The sequence below is a fragment of the Pteropus medius genome, unplaced genomic scaffold, assembly GCF_902729225.1.
Source record: "Pteropus medius unplaced genomic scaffold, Ma_sr-lr_union100, whole genome shotgun sequence".
In the NCBI taxonomy this organism is placed as follows: Eukaryota; Metazoa; Chordata; class Mammalia; order Chiroptera; family Pteropodidae; genus Pteropus; species Pteropus medius.
Window position 1 is genome coordinate 22137465 of NW_024344378.1, and position 18448 is coordinate 22155912.

Sequence of the window (18448 nt, forward strand, 5' to 3'; positions counted from 1 at the left end):
GTGTGGGTTGGTCAGCGCCCCTAACTCCTACCTTATTCAAGAGTCAACTGTGTATTAATAATTACAATAATTATAAATGGAATAAATGCACAATGAAGGTAGATTTAGAAATCATTGATATTGTTCTTTCTAAATGCTAAAATGGGGTCTACAAAGGCTATTTGGCATTTTTAAGGAACTTAGAAGAGTGGTTTGTTTAATACAGTCCATTTCTAATGGACCTGGAACAGATAATAAACAAACTTGATGCTAAACGACAGGGAATATAAAGCAAAAGAGATGACTTTTCAGAAAACATTTTAAGAAAATTTCATTCCACCTTCTCTAATATCCCCAATAGTTTGCAAATACTTACTGATAACTGCAGAAAACTCGTAGAAGGTCTTCAGTACGAAATTCTTGGGGGAAGTCATAAATTTCAATGACATGTGGGAATTCACAATCACTGAGGTCAATATCAGGAACTTCATTGTTGTAATAATCAAATCTAGGTTCTTGGATGCTTTTTCTATTCTTCATATTCCCTGATAACTGAGGAGGAGGAAGAAGCATAAAAGTGACTGTTACATCAAGCCACAGCATTATAAAACATCCTCCCTTATATAAACAATTTTCCTCATCTCTATATTCCCATTCCTTGACCTTTAGCATTGCATTAACGCTGTTCATAAATACAACAATGACCACGGTTCTATCAGCCAGTTTATATTATACATGTGGAATACTTGAAAAGGTACTGAAATTCTAACAAAAACAGTCAGCACATGAAACTCAACTTGCATCTATCAACCAGTGTGTGAGAAAAAGTAAAATGATTAATGTGGTGAGTTACGAATGGCACATCTTGGAAAATGAATTTCAGAAAACAGATGAAGAGATGAATTAATAACATTTGTTTTATTGAGCTTATTGATCAGACTCATCTCATAGTTTCTTTTTTTGGAAGTGAACAAAAACACAATTTTTAAAAGTGAAAATACTTTGTTAGTCTACCTTTTGTTGAATATAGCTTACAAAGGAATTTGTTAAAACAAATTTAAGTGGTACAAGTAATTAAAGATCCCGAGCATGAAAGCTACCTAAAGGAATTCCTACATAGCAGGTTAGTAAAAAAAGTTAATAATAATGAAAAATACTTAAAATTCTACTCTCCTATGAAAAAACTAAAGGCTATTTCACATTGGAAGCAGAGGGAAATGGAAAAATAGAAAGTGGCAGCAAAGCCCTGAGAGTCATTTTGTCATTTACCTGTTATAAAACCTAGTTGCTAGTACTGACCACCCAAAACCTGCACACCCAAGAGTGTCTTCTCTCTGATAATCAAAAGTCCAACTAGATCCCATCAAGCATTCCGTTTTATATTATGCTTCTTTTCCCACCAAATGAGGAAATGAGAACTTGCAATGCCAATGATTTATCACTTTTCCTTGGAGAAGTGAAACATGGATTCGAGAATTTTATTTGGGAGGGAGAAAAGGGGAAAGGTGATTTAAGTAAAATCAACAAAAATATTTAGTGCTGTGCCTCTAGTTCCATTTCTCCACTATGCTTCAGTTTTACATATAAAAAGAATGAGAATAATAATAGTAATTTCAACTCATAGATACATATATGGTTAAATAAGATGATACAGTAAGTGCTTAGAATACTGCCTGACACCTAAGTATTTGATGACAAATTCAGGACCTAAATCTGGGAATATTCTGTATTTTTTACAAGCTGTTCTTACAACCTGGAATGCTTTGTCTGCTCTTGATCCTTCCTCTCCTTTAAGATCCTTCAATCTTTATCTCCTCTTGAAGCTTTCCCTATTTACTCAAATTTGCTGGTCTCTCCCTCCTATATACTACTATATAAATGATATACTACTATATCATAACATTTAGCAGCTGGATATATATCATATTTCGTCAATTCTAAGATGCACATTTTTTTCACATTTTAACATCTTTGACATCAGGATGCATTTTACAATAGTGCATATTATCATTGCTTGCCTGCATATGCATGAGCATAAAGTACTAGTACCAAAACTTGCAGAAAGTATGGTTAATAATGTGGAAGAAAATCTCAGGTATAAGAATAGCTCTATATAAGTGCTAAGGTAGCTTAAGAATACAGCGACAATGATTTTTGCTTTTTTTAATCTTTAAGAAATGATGCATCTTCAAAGTTCTTGATGACACAGAAGTTAATACAGAATGGAAAGACATCAAGGTCAATGACTGAGTCGAGAAGTTATTAGAATGAGCTGGACTATAAATATGAAGTTTTAGAAAAACCTTAACCGATTTATTTCACCTACATTTTCCTTATTTAAGAAATGTTATATGATAAAAATTTTGTCTAATAAATCTAAAAGAGTTCTTTCAATATTTATAAAATAAAAATTCTAAAGGGTAAGCATGGTATGACGTTTAAATTCTTTCTTAGTGATACATAAAATAATGATGTATTTATTTGACTAACAATGGCATTTTCAATTCAAAGAAACCAGGACACTTGGATTCTAGTGTCAACTCCAGCACTAACCTTAGCTATGTAAGTACCAACTTTTCTGAGCCTTAGTTACCTTACCTATAAAAGAAGAGGACTAGACTACATTATGTTACAGATCCCTCTCAATATTAACATTCTACTTTTTAAAAAAAGTATAGTTCTATCTCTTAAACAAGTTATAGTTCCTAATCCTTAAAGTTCAAGGGCTGTGATATAATCCTAGCTCAGATCTTGAAAAGTATGAAGAACATTTTTTTGTGGGTACATAATTAAATATAACAAACCACTTTATAGTTATGGCTATAACAAATTTAAATATGGGGGGCAAGAGGGGTTAAAGGGGCAAGGACGACAGAGACCTGCTCATAAGCTGGTGGTATAACACTACTGCAGCAGCTTCAAATGTCACCATGTCTATTTACACGTGATTATTTACAGAACTAACCCATATAGTCAATTCTCAACTATATAGGTTAGGTTATTCAAGTACTTTGGTTCTATATTGCTCTTCCACTGTTATCTTGTGGTTAATTCACTGCTTATTAATTCACTATCTACTGAAGAAAATCAATTTAATATTTTATTATTTACTATAACCTTGATAAATTAAAAGATTTGGTTGGAGAACAGCTTAAGCTATAAACGAAAAAAAAATAATAATAAGGTTTTTAGATTATCTGGATTTGATTCTATTCTAAGGTATTACAATATCACAGAAAACTGAGAACAGCCAAGAATTTTTCATGTTGGTCTATGGTAATGTGAATAAAGCAAAAGCATTCTAGTTAAAATGTTTTACTCATTTAACTTCCCATCTTTGGCAGATGGGAAATAACATTATTTATTTAAAAAATAAAAAGTACTTTAAGTCTTTTCGAATTTCTCATGTTCTAAGTTCAAAAACATTCAAAAAGAGTTCAATAAAAAGATAATGACAGTGTTTAATATATACCATAAATTATAGCTTCCAGCCCTCTTCCATATTGCTTTGGGCCTAAGTCCTTTAAGTCCTTTTCAGCAATAAAAAAGTCCTTTTCAGATGTTTAAACGCTAACATTTTATACATTAAGTGTAAGAGTAAATAATCTCTAATAACGGTATTCCCTAACTGCAAATAAAATTATCTAATATATATCTGCTATGTCTCCATTAACCTTATTAAGAAACCAAGGCCAGAAACAAACGGCTTCAAAATATTTGTAAAACTGGATGGGTAGAATGCCATAGAAGGTATCATCTAAAGATTTCTCTAGAATAGCTATCAGCAACATCTCAATACTGATTTTCATCAGTGTGAGAAAGCAATGGCCATAGCTTTGGCTTAAAGCACAGTAAAAGAGAAGGGAAAGTAGAAATTGAAAAGGCAAGTAGAAAAGGGCAAAATAAGGAGAAAAATCTATAATAATGAGACATGTACAGTGCTCTAACAATTGGTTCAGATGATCATTTACTGACCCAGAGCCAGAGAATAGCCAGAGAGATCTAGTTCTCTATCATGAATGGTAATGTAATGGTACATGACCGAGCAAGGACCAAGTGAATATCCTAAACCAACATGGACCTCGTTCCTACTCAGACAGGACAGAAAGTTTAACATGGCAGACTGATGTCAGCATTCTTGGGAAGGTGCTATATACATCCACTGAATAGTGAAAACATTGCAGTAGATTAAATGTAAAGTCAAGAGGAAAACTAAGAAGGCAGGGAGACATATCTATATATCCTCCTCTTCTCAGCATGATTGGAAAGACTAGATGGAGAGATATCATTGATGAAGTAGAAAGATAAGACTAGGCTAGTCTAAAATAGTAAAACTAAGTCAAATGGGGGATGCTAGAGGTTTGAAGCTTCCCAAACTAACTTTGATAGCTTAACTCAGGTACCGCTATAGTAATCAGTGACAACAGCTGTCCATTGAACCTAAGAAAAATTGCAAACTTGGCATTTACTGCCATTCTACTTCTTGCTTGATTTCTCTAGTCCCCGATCCCTCTAATTCTTATGCTCCCATTAGTTACCTCATTAGCTACCCAAGATCCTGCATCACACCCAGGCTTGTTCTCCCACATCAAAATTGTTCCTTGTTTATTGCTTTATATAGTGTTAGTCCTTGCCTATCTGTCCCTTCCAGCAACAGGCAATATATATGTACTTCTGACCTTCAAACTGCAGACCCAGACCCACTGGTTTAAGAAATGAGTCAATCTTGTTCCAGGCAGGCCTTTAACATACTAGTGATAATAATAGTATATACACAGCTATTTACAATTTATACTGTATCAAACTCTAAATGCTCAATATTTTCTATTTAACAGCAAAGTTATGGGTTACCAACTATTAATGAGGTCCCTCGGGGTGGAATATCGATGACTTTCCTCTCTTTGCACTTCATATAATTTGTTTTTACTAGTTAGATTATGTATTTTTCCTTTCAATTATGGGTTTTCTACTTAAAAACAGAGTGGTTTTGCAAAAAAACTACAGGGAGACAGAGCATATGGACATGAGTTAGTTAGAGGAGTATAGTGTTCATTTACTCCTCTTTTCCATGGCTGCACATTGTTAGAAGCCTTCTGTAACAAAAGGAAACTTTTACCTAATTAGTTCTTCTTACCTTCAAACTCAAATCAAGGCCAGAAATAGCTTTAGTGAAAGGACCAGATACCAATGTCTATCAACATCAATGTGCTATTGCTGGTATCCTACTAACCTTCCTATCAATAAGTTTGCTCATCATTAGAGGCACAGCGGCTTTAGAAATGTTATATAGACAATAATTCCTGTGTACTTACTTGTACCAAGATCTCAGGGTTAAAAATTCATGCCAACATCCTTTTCCTTATCAATTACCAATTTAAGCATTTCATATCATCACTTTAGGAAACTAAGTGTGATCTTAGAGACTCGTCAGGAGTTGCAGTTCTGGGAGCTCATCAATGACCTAGCTATGCTCTCAATCCTTTTTAGGCAGTTTCAGAGGTTCAAATGTCACAGGAAACTGCTTCACATGCCAATGACTGCCACACCCTGCTCTACAGCATACCTCCATGCCTATTAGAAGTATTAAACATACTTCCATATGTCTAACCTTTGTCAACAAAGAAACAGGCCAGCTGGGAAGAGAGCCAAAAATCTTTGGTTGGAAAGTTTTCAAGGTAAGCAGACACTCTAGCCTTTAATAAAGTATGTTTGGAGCAATATAAATAATAAATTAAGAGTAATAGTCACCAAAGGACTATTAATATTATTGGGTCGTGACATCTTTTAATATTATCATTATATCTTCTAAAACCCAAAGCACAGGAGACCAAAGTTTAAAATTGGATCCACAACACGGTATTCTCAATCTATCTCCTTTCTTGCTCTCATTCATCCTTATCCCTTAACACAGACCCACTCTCTACCAAGCACAAAAGATACAAACACAACACTCAGGCACTGGCTGTCTTCAGCTTAAAACAATACATACTCCACACTTTCCTGCAGTTCTCAGCTTTTGGTTATGCTGGTGTCCTCTTTGGCTATAGCACTATGCTCCTCAAATTATTAAGTAGTTGCCGAAATTCTTTCGCACCTATTCTAAACAGTGTTAATATCTGAAAAAGATTCTGAATTGAGCCTGAATTGATGCTATACCGAGGTCTCTTTCCTCCTCTGGCAACAGTGTCTGAATAAAATGTTTTAACTGCTTAAAAAAAAAAAGACCTGAGAAAGAGTTGCCCACCTGAACCCCCTGCCCACCTCAATAGAGAAGCCATAACCCTAAACTACCACACAGAATTCAAGTACTAGCAACAATGATGTTTTAAAAGTGCCTGGAGGCAACCTTAAAAAGGAAGTATCAGTTCTGCTCTGTAGCCTACATGCATTCAATGAATAGTCAGAGTCCTACCACATGTTAAAACGCTCTGTGTGCTGTGCTATGCTCTTCTTTTGTAGGAAGCTGTTCTTTCCCTGCTATTCCAACCTGTGCTATCGCCTTGAGTAGCCCCTTTGCCAACTCCTATGAACACTGTTTCTTTTCTTAGATGAAGGCCTTCTTCCGATGCTTAGATCCTTAGTAACTTCTTTATATTCATCTCACTTCCCCCATTATTAGTATTTCTTAATCCAATTTGCGTCTAAAACCTCTGAACAGTGTTTTTCTGATTATGGGCTGCCAGCCATTTCCAGTTGCCACACTCACTTTCTGATATACATTTAAGTTTGTGTATTACCTCTGAGCAGTGGTTCTCACTTTATGTGCATCAGAATCACTTGAAAAACTTATAAATACACACACTGCTGGGCTAAAGAGTTTACATTTCTAACAAGTTCCCAGGTGATGCTCATGCTGCTGGTCCAGGGACCATACTATGGGAACCATCACCTTTGAGAATCTGATGAAAGCTATAAAAAAAATAAAAATTTTCATGGAATTTCAAAGAGTTCATGAATACCCATTCATAGATATTTTCCGCTCTATATTTCTAAGGAGTGGTCAGAACATAGCGTTTCCTGATTTGACCATAAGAAGTGCTAACTGTGGTACAGGTGTGCCTGCAAACACCCAAGAGTGAGGAGGAACTGCCTGGTATTGGAAAGTCCATTCTATCCCATGGACTAACCTCTCTTCAGTCTCATGTGCCTCTTTCACATGCATGTCATCATTTTTCTGTACTTCTGGTTTAATTCTCAGAAACAAAAGACTCATCACTTAGTATTTAAAAGGCTCTTTGGAGTCACTCAAATAAAACTATTTTACAAGTGAGGAAGTGGTCTGGTAGAAAGAACATAAACACTGGATTAAGACAGAATTAGGCTATAATCTTGATTCTGCCTTTCCTAAAGGTATGACCAGTGAGCTTCAATTTCTTCATTTATAAAACTGGCGATTTTATAGAGAAATCATTTTTATCTCTTCCAGGCAAAAGTTATATGAACCCACTACCAGAGAGTAGGGGGTGGAGGAGGACGGGGGAGGTAGATGGGGTAAAGAAGGTCAAATATAGGGTAACAGGGGGAGGATGAAGTAGGTAAAGGGGATCAAATATATGGTTGCTGAAGGAACTGACTTTGGGTGGTAAACCCACAATAGAATGTATAGATGTCAAATTATAATGTACACCTGAAAATTATATAATTGTATTAACCAATGTTACCCCAATAAACTTAATTTAAAAAATTTTAAAAATTAAAAAATAAATTAAAAAAAAACAATGATTCTTATTTATGGTAAGGAATTTAAATGTTGGATAGAGAGGAATGTCTAAATTAAGAAAATTAAAAGATTGAACTCAATAATTTCTAAGATGCCTTCAAAAATCTAACATTCTGTATTCATGAACTCTAACTAGCCAGCATGTCATTATTCATTTATATTTTCTATATAGACTCAACAATCATTTATTCTTCAACTCAGCATAAACTCCTTAAAAAACAACCATACCTTCCTTTATTTTACCCTTCCTTTCTCTATCTCGTTCCCTCTACAATATCGAACAAAATTCAAATATCTACTAGAAAAATAAAAATGAATAAATTATTCTCCTATCCTCAAATAGGCCCATGTAAAATATATCCTGTCAACACAGAAAAGCCCTTTTGAAGAAGTTTCCCTCTGTACTTCTTAAACAGATAGCCAAAATCTATTAAATTTATCTTTATTCAATAAAATCTCTCAGGCCTCGGTTATTATAGATATAGCTTAATTCTGTATATTTTATTTTTTAAGGATCTACCTACCATACATTCTTTTCTCAATCTACAATCCTATTAGTTTTTTGAAGGAACCTTTACAATGGATCTAATATGAGGAATGTACACAAATGTCTATCAAAATTAGCACCCAAATCCCAGGCTCTATGAATCTATAAATTATCTAAGCATCAAGCAATTTCCATTAAACATACCTCTTGTAGAAGACGTGGATCCAGGCAGTCACCGTCATCATTAAACATGGACTCCCAGCTCTCCTCAGTAGCAGCACTTCCCTCAATGCGAGAAGTTTCAGTTGCTTTCGGTTCCATGGATGTCCCCACAGATACTGGTTCTACATCAGGAAAAGATATACCAAATTCTATATTCTCTGAGTCATCTTCCTCTTTTGTTTTGAACTCTTCAGCAGTTTTCAGTTTCTGCAATGCTTCTGTTATATCACCAGTACAATCTAGATCATTGCCCAAGGCACTATCTGAAAGTACTTTTGTCCCATTTAGCATACTGAGTTCAGAGTCCAAAAAAGTGTTACAATTACTACCAGCAATCTTCTTTATAGGTAAGGAGATCTTCTTTATAGGTAAAGAGGAAGCATAATCTGACAAGCTCTCTATCAACTTCCCTGTTGACTCTGTGAAACTGGATGAAACATGCTTAGCAGAAATATCTGAGCAAGCAGTCAGGTTGCTGAAATTTTCAGTGTCATTCCCACTTCCAGCTACATGAAGAGAAGCTGTACCTGCATCCATTCCTAAATATTTTGAGAAACTACTTGTGTTGCTACAGGCCTCATCAGCTATTCTAACTGCAACTACACAAGGGCTGCCTACAGTTATTTGATCATCTGTATTGTCTATCTTACATGCCTCATTTGTAATGTCACCTACACTCTTAGACTCATTATCTGTATCTGTTTCATGAACAAGGACAACTGTATCAGAAGGTCCATACTTTACACATAACTCATCCGCAGCACTGCCATTATCCTCACATTCTCTCATCACTATTGGATCAAAAATGCCATTTGTGCTCTCTAATTTGTTGACTACAGTCATTCTATGAGAGATGTGACTCATTGTCTCAGGAATGGAATCTACACCTTTCTGACCCAAGATGAAATGAGTACTGCTGACTCTATCACCAACATTCTCAGCTTCAAAGTCTACACAAGTTTGATCAGTGACACCATCTGAACTTCCAGGAACAAGAATAGTGGTGATGCCTCCACTGCTGAGCTTCAACATTCCATCTGATATTTGCATGCCTTGTTGCACAATTCCAGAATCAGAGCTGAGTTTTACTGGTGCAATCATACACTCAGGTTTCAAAACAGAACTAAAATCTCTAGGAAACTGGGATAGTACCTCTACAACCTTGGCATCAGTTTCAACTCTGCTTTCCAAATCTCTGCCTTCAAATGTTTCCCCAATTAGTTTGTGCCTAGTGAGATCATAGAGTTCCACATTTTGGAATGGTTTGTTTAGAATCTGAGCCTTACTGATTTCTGAACAAGACTGAGTCAGAAGTAACCTTTCACGTCCTGTCACATCTGTGCTTTCATCCTCCAAACATTCTACCTTCTTTGGTTTAAAATGTCTTTGTAAAGATACACTAGGAATAACCTCAGGATTTAGGTCTCCTTGCTGATATCCCTGGGATAATATGTCTTTGGATTCCGTGGCTCCTCTCTTAGTACAAATCCTATCTTTACTTCTTTCTTGAGGGCATGTGTCTTTCTTTAATTTTGTTGAAGATTTCTTTCCTTCCCTACGATTGTGCTCCTTTTCATCAGGATTAATACTTGGTCTTTGAGTCTCAGGTTTGTCTTTAAAGATCTCCTTTTGGGAGAGACAATCTTCTCTTTGTTCTTCTTTCACCACCGAGTTAGGTGGACCACAGCTTTTTTCCTTGTCACCTGTCTTGAGTACTACACCCCTTCGAGCTTTAGGTACATAAAGTGCCATATCAGGCCTCCTAGCTCGAACTCTGCATCTTGCTGCTTCTTGCTGCATGGCACCACCTCAATCTGTAAGAAAAAGAGAATAATTTAATTACCAGAAACTAATTACAATGTATTGAACCAAAAAATTTTTAGAGCAAGTAGAGGGCCTACTAATCCATTCTATAGAGACCCTCAAGTTAAAAGAAAGAAAATCTACCGTAAAATAATTAATGCAATCAAGTAAGCAGCTAATGAAAGTAAATTCCAAAATAATTCATGAGCCCATGGGTTTATCCATATGTCCTCTTTCTTCATATTTCCCAAATCCTTTACCTCTACCTCCCTAAAAAGTCCTTTCTACTTTTTAAACAAGTAACCCTTATCTTAGGCTGAATTCAAACAGATTATTAAAAGTGATTCTTGGCTAGCAAAAACACAACTGTCTCCATATTCCAGGAGCTCAGAATTTATATTGAAGAGTATATGCAAGGAGGACCCCTAAAACACATTTACTCAACATAAATATTTATCCATAAATATGATTTTAAGGGTAACTTGAATGGTAATAACTTGAATGTGGGCTAGAAAATGAGATGACTAATCAGGGACTGCTTTCTAGAAGACATTGCTTTTGAACATGATTTTTTTTGGAAAGAAAGAGGTAATGGGAAAGAGAAAGCTATTATTCTATTAATACTATTTAATCAAGTGACTTACTATAAATTTTCTTCCTTCCAGCAGCAATAAAATAGGCTTGAATAGGATGAAGGAGGGTGAAGGCCAAAGAACATGATGAGACAACTCACACTAGTAATTTCCTGACAACCTCCACCATGGTTGCTCAATAGAATTTAAAAGGGGGTTGGGGGGAATTTTAACAAAGGTTAAATAAACCTTTATCTACTATCTACAACATATAGAGAAATGTGTGAGATAATTTCATATTGTCATTCTTTTAATTTTCAAAATAAGTGAAGTAGATATTAGTTTGTCCAGAGCAAAGAGAATAAGGAGGTACTGTACAAAGCAAAGAAATACTCACACACACTCAGAAGCATCCATTATTAATATTTCACCACGCACAGTTCAAAAAGAAGAGACAGTAAGACAAAAAGGCTAACAAATTCTGTTTGCTCTATTCCAGATCCCTAAAATGTCACCTGATCGAAGATATTTCCTCAGTGAAGCTCTGCTCTCATGGCGCAGGCTATTATTTTATTTTCAGTCCAAGTACATACCATGGCCCTGATCATCAAATGTCCTAAGTGATCTTCTTGTCCCTTTTCTCTTTGGATGTCTTAATTGTCATCTAGCCCACCGTTCTTCATGGATTTTCTCTCTTTCCATTTGTAGAAGAATATGACTTTAACATTTAGCCATACAAAGATTTTTCAAAAATGCCTACTTTTCAAAGACAGAAGTACTAAAGTATATTTCATTGGAAGGGATGCCACAGACATAGTGTATCTTGATCTCAGTTAGCAAAGCCTCTGACAAAATAATTATAATGAACTTCTGTATATAAGATGGTAATTTTATGAGTTACTTAACAGAACTATTAGGTGGACTCACCACAAAAAGTAATGATAATGGGTAGAAGTAAATTTAGAGAGGGTTATTTAAAGGAGAATTGTGTCCCCATAGCTCCTTGAAATTCAATATGTTAAACAATCATTTAGATGTAAACAATTTCCTAAAGAGGATAAAAGTTCAGATTCCTTTATGACGGTGGACAGTTAACTGCTAACACACACCTTAAATACTGTAGGCCAAATCATTTTTTCTAACTATATTTCTGACCACTGACATCATACATGACCACTTGTCCAACTGCATCTATAGTTTCAAAATTCTCCTTGAAAGAAAATGTCAGTAACATCCTGTAAGTACTTCTCTGAACCATCTTCGTGAGTAAGTGAACTAGCACAAAATAAATAAGACTTTTACATTTTCATAACAGAATGTTAATGCTGTTTGTCTACATTTGGTATCTAAAACAGAGGAAACTGGCACTTAAAGGCACTCACTGGATAAGTCAACCACGAATTGATCTGATCCAGTATTTACCAAAGCAAACTTGAGACATCTGACATGAGAGAAACTGCCGAATGAGCACATAAAATATACATTCTTCCAGAACAAATTCTCTAAGCTCTATCACTTTGTTACCTCATTAGAATGCATCATACCTAAATCATATATTTTGTCTTAACTTTTTATTTGGAAATAATTTCAAATTTACAGAAGTTACAAAAGTAAAAATACTACAAAGAGCACCCATATACTTTTACTCATATATATCTACTATTAACATTTTACTCCATTTGCTTGATCACTGCAATCATGCATGTTCCTCCTCTCTTCTCTCTCTCTACACTCATCCATCAATTTTTATTCCTGAACCTTTTGAGGACAAATTAAAAATATCATGACCCTTTACCCCTAAATACTTTAGACTATATTTTCTATAAATAGGTATGTTCTCTTACATCAGGGATCCCCAACCCCTGAGCCTGTGGACCATATTGGTCCATGGCTTGTTAGGAAATGGGCCACATAGCAGGAGGTGAGCGGCAGGCCAGAGGGCGAGCAAGTGAAGCTTCATCTGTATCTGCAGCCGCTCCTTAGCGCTAGCATCATCGCCTCAGCTCGACCTCAGATCATCAGGCACTAGATTCTCACAGGAGTACCAGTATCTGCTGCCAAAAAGGTTGGGGACCACTGTCTTACATTATTACAACAGCTATCAATGTCAGCAAATTTAACATTAATACTTTTATTAAATCTAACATGTGTATTCCAATTTTGTCAGTTAACCCAGCAATGTCCTTTATAGCGTATTTTCTCCTCCAAGACTGGATCCAGTTTAGAATCAAGTAATACATTTAGTTATCATGTCTCTTTGGCCTCCTACATTCTAGAAAATTTCTGTAGCCTTTCACGTCTTTTATGACACTGACATTTTAGAAGACTAGCTAACCTCCCCCACTTTTTTAATTGAACATCCCTCACTTAAGACTTGTATGACATTTCCTAATGATTAGACCGAGGTTATATATTATCAACCAAATAGTACACAGATGGTCAGTCATGTGTCCTCAGGACATCACATCTGGAGGCATGCACATGATTTCTATCTGTCCTCCAATGGTGATCTTAACTTTGACCACCTGGTCAAGGTTTTGTCCAATTTTTCTACTATATAGTAATTGTGTATTTTCTCGCTTGCAACTAATAAGCAGTTTGTGGAGTAACAGTTCGAATGCATGCAAATATCCTGCTCCTCATCAAAATGTCCCCCTAGATTTTATACCCACTAATGATTCTAATCTGATCCAATCTTCATTCTGATGGTTGCAAAATGATGATCTTCAAACTCTGCAACTCGTTCACATTTACCAATCAATCCATGGCATTTTTCTGAAAGTAAAAGTAAACTACATATCTGAAAACTCACCACAGAAGCTAAGATTCCCTAAGTTAAGACTAAGATGTTAAAATCTTAGTTTTTCAGTTGGTCGATGTATCTCAAGAACATCCTCTAACTTTTGCAAATTGAAGTTGAAAGTAACTATCATCTATCCAATGTCCCATTTATAAAAAGGGAAAAAGGCGTGTCTCTCAAAATGGGCCCTTAAATAGACAGCATAACGTGTCTCTTTTTTGCTCTTTTCCAGAAAACAAAGAATCGAGATTAGTGTTGAAACACAATAATTAATCCATCCCAAATGTCTGGTAATACTTATTTCTCTGTTCCTTTTTAAAACCATCTCAAATACTTTGGGAAGGAGGCAAGGCACAGTCAATTAATATATATTAATAAATGTAAATGTGAAGGAATCAGAGGAAAATATTTTTTGGTGGGAAATATTTAGACAATATATTTATTTCCTATTTTTTAACATTTGTTTGAACTATGGAATATTTTTTAGAATGAAATGTCTCAAATGAGGTATATACTATATTGAGTTCTCACCCTGACATCCCTTTCAAATGACTTGCAAAACTATGCAATAGAAAGACATTTATGTAAAGCATATTAAAATGCCAATGCAAATATCCTGAATGTAGGTTCAACAGTAAGATTTTCAGTTCAAGATAATAGATGAGGCACACGAATATATCCTCCCCTCCAAAAAAAAAAAGGGGGACCTACATTTATATTAGAATTCATGTTATAATAAATGTGGCACTTCAAATCAATGGAAAATTACAGAATATCCAAGATCAGGTCAAGATTTTACTTAGGATTTTATGTGCATATTTATGCAAGATCAGTCTACAATTTTCCTTCCTACTACTGGGAATTACATGATTGCATTGAGGTTATTGTAAGACATTATATAAGTTAAATATTTATGTATAAGGCTGGGCTTATTTCTCCTCAAATATTTGGTAGAACTCATCTGTAGCACTGTCTAGGAATGGTGAGTTTTGGCGAAGACGTTTTAAATTATTTTCTTTAATGTTACATCTATGGAAGTTTCTTTCTTCTTGAGTCAGTTTCACAAATCTCTCTAGAAAATTTGTCTTTTGACCTAAGTTTTCAAATTTATTGATATAAAAGTTTATCACAGTACTTTCTTAGCATTTTAACATAAGTGTCTGTCTAAATATCTAAAGTTAGTAACTATTTGTACCTGACTCCTAGATAACTGTACAATACTTTTATTTCATAATCCTTTCCATATGTACTCTTAGTTTTTGTCTAATAATATCTTTACATTGCTCTCCTTTAATGGATTTTTATTTCTATTTTTTTAAAACTCTGGTGTCAGTCTATCATGGTTTTGTAGGTGTCTCCTTCCTCTCTGATGATTCTCAAGATATTCTGTTATGTACTGATGTTCTCAAGTGTCTACTATGTGTTAAAGTGTATGTTTAGTATTGCTTTTCTTTTAGGACAACATTATGCTTCTTGAATTTGAGTATTTTAGCAGAGTCTTTTACCAGTTTTATTCTTTCAGGGCAATTGCTTCAGATTCATCTTCCACATCACCCGTTTTCCCTTCATTTTTGCCTATTCTGCATTTTATCCTAGTCAAGCAGTTTTTAAATTTTAATGACTAAGGTTTTATTATAGAAGTCCTATTTATCCCCTGCCCTGCCCCCTATCTTCTTGGTCTTTTATATTTTAATAGTTTTGTTGTTCTCCTTATATTTGTTTTCTTTTACCTTTAATCATTTTTAACATGTTTATTATTTAATATTTGTTATAATTATGGCATTTACTTTTGTTTTATAATTTAATTTTATTATAATTAATATTAAATATTTATTATTTAATAGTTCGACTTGCTGAAGTTCTTGAGAATTTATTTCTGCTGTCTCTTGGGTCTCTAACTTGTGCTTAAGGCATTGTCAATTTTTTTTTAATTTTATAACTTTGAGTAGTGAGCTCAATATTAATGGAGCTTTATCTGTGGGAATTCCATAGAGCCAGACTACAAGTGTTCCTCTACGGAGTGGTTCTGCATTAATTTTTAAGTTTGAGGTTTTCTGGACCGTGCAGTAGGTATAAATATGAAACTCAAACCCACATGAGAGTAAAACTGTAGCTACAAAATCTCAGGAAACTTTTCCTCTTCACTCAGAACCCAGGTGAAAACACACAAGCTTCCTTATTTTCTTTCTGAAACTGAGAATTTTCTTTTCTAGTCTACTCTTCAAGTGAGGCTACAGTGCTTTGAGATTTAAGGCTTTAGGAAGTGAACGCAGTTTCCAACTCATTTCTCCCAGGCCCAATGCCTCCACTCCTATTTCACATATGGCTATTAAAAGCTAAGCCTCTTAGTTACCAGGAATAGAAACATTAGTAAAATAAAAAATAAAAACTGTAAACAATCTAAACAGGAATAATTTCTTAAAATTATGGCCTATCCATACAGTAGAGTAATAACCAAAATGTAATGCTAAGTTAAAAAAGAAAATTATGGTCCAATCCATTTTTTTTTTGCACAAAAGTATGTGTGCGTGTATATGAGTGTGCAGTCAAGTATCAGCTGTGGTTCCTGGGTTAGAACCCCAGCACCATACTTGACTAGCCCTAACCTCTCAGACAAATTACTTTATTGAATGGCAAAAATTACCACTCTAAGCCTTAGTTTACTCAAAGCATAAAATGAGCATTATAATAGATTTATTTTATAGGCACACTGAATAAATTAAATAATGCATGTATACAAATTTGCTAGTCATGGTAAAAGTCTCAATACAAGTTAGCTATAGGCAATTGAGTTCACGAAGTTCCAAGTTTCACATAGGGAATCAAAAGCCATTATAATAACAATAATATTCAAAATGTGCCTTGATTACCCATAGAACCCATTTCTACTTGACACTAACATCTACTTCAACTATGTATCCTGGTTTTGACCATCAAACTCTAACAGTCTAATGCTGCAAACATCCAATAATATAAAATAAGCACAATATAGCCTAATTGTAAAATGAAAACACAAAACTTGAAAAGAATACCAGGATTTTATGAAGTCGATAATGACACTGAAGGAAGAGCTCATCTCACAACGAAACCCTTGGGGAATAAAGATCTGGCAGAATCAAACCAGTAAATAACTGAAGAAGGGAAAACCCCACAAGGATAATGACAGAATAGGAAACAAGAAAAATGTCAAAGGATAATGAAAAATCTCTTGAGAAACTGCTAAAGCTCTCAATAGTTTTGTTAAAACTGATGCACTAGCCTAGTTTATACGATAAATCCTAAGAAAATCAAAGTGAAGGATGCTATCAGACGTACACAATTTTAGTGGAAAAATTATATCAAGAAAGTTTATCACTTTATTAATTCTGAGAATTAGCACAACTGTAATAACAACATAAATTTCATGAACTATGTGATAAATTAAATGTTTTCATTTCAGAAAACTGTCCCTAACAAGTCTTTTTTTCATTAATAACTATGAAACTTTAGTCTCCACTTTAAATAAGTCTACTCTAAGAGGTATTTTTGAAGTACCAATTTTCTCACTTAACAAGAATTTCTCGTAAATGTAAATTCCTAAGGGAGAAAGGCTATTTTCTAAACTGTTAACAAGTGGTTAGATTTGGGAGAGGAGAATATGAGAGGGGGGGAAAAAATAAAAGATTATTATCTTTTTATACACGTATCTCAGTATTATTAAAATTTGTTAACATATAGTATTTTTGTAATTAAAACCAAAATCACTAAAATTTAAAGATCTACTGTTTCAGTATAAGAGGCCATTATTATAAACTGGTATAGGAGAAAGCAAAGGCAATGAAAACTGATAAACAGATCTTTACTAGATAAAATTACTTAAGTAGGAAAATGATGAAGAAAAGAGTAACCTCTTTAATATATCTGATGGGATAATAAAACAAACAGCACAGATATTACCTGATGTTGGAAAGATATTTTCAAGGGTTGCAGAATGCTGAAGGAACCTCTACTTTTTGGTCCAAGAATGATCTAGAACTACTTTGTCCAATACAGTAGCTACTAGCCAGATGTAGCTACTGAGCACTTGGAAAGTGTCTAGTCTAAATAGAAATGTTCTATGCATGTAAAATACCCCTGGATTTCAAAGACTTAGTATACTTCCTCCACCAAAAAAGTAAAATGTCTCTATTTTTGTATTAATTGTATCTTGAAACAATACTATTTGTGATATATTGGGTTAAATCAAACACATTAAAATTAATTTCATTGGTTTATTTTTGTATTTTTAAATATGGCTACCTGAGAATTTAAAATTACTTATGTGGCCCACATTTGTGGTCTGTGGTATATTTCTAATGGGATACCACTGGGCTAAGATCTTGTCATATCCTTAATGTCACAAGAACAAACACAGTCTGTGCTTCCTCTTCTGCCTTGCCTGTTTCCGATTTTTCCACTTTCAGCAACAAGGGTATATAAATATATACCAAACCAAGAAATAAACTAATATATGAATGTATAGATAAGCTTATCTCTGCACATTTTAATGTTCCATAAGTTCATAATGATCCAAAAAAAAAAAAGAATCAAAAGAAGTTTACTTATGTTTCATAAATCAAAAATAAGACTGATTAGACAACATTCCTATGTGATATAAGTTATCCTCAACAAATTTAGGACCATTTCTTCTAATTTAACTTTTTTTACACTGAAAATGAGGGCTTTTTATATACATTTAAAACTGTGGAGGGCCCTAGATTAAGAATCATTTCTTTGCATTCTAATGAAACAGCTTCCTTTGTTTTACTATACTATCAAAATCATTCTTATTCTCATTGGTCTATTTACATACAAAGTGGCAGAACTAAGAGATGCTAACATCCTTC

The 18448-nt window shown here is 34.4% G+C and overlaps 1 protein-coding gene across 9 annotated transcripts in view; it reads right to left on the reverse strand.

Annotated features, from left to right (window-relative positions):
• Window positions 1–18448, reverse strand: part of R3HCC1L (R3H domain and coiled-coil containing 1 like) — a 68794-nt gene that overhangs the window by 14787 nt on the left and 35559 nt on the right. For all 9 annotated transcript variants that reach the window (XR_005654709.1, XM_039871571.1, XM_039871564.1 and 6 more), the window contains 2 exons: window positions 8391–10222; window positions 356–531 (listed from right to left, as the gene is read on the reverse strand). Coding sequence is in view for 8 of the 9 variants with exons in the window: in XM_039871571.1 (XP_039727505.1) it covers window positions 356–531; window positions 8391–10208 (1994 nt within the window). In the remaining variant the exon portion in view is untranslated. The remainder of the gene's footprint in view (window positions 1–355; window positions 532–8390; window positions 10223–18448) is intronic.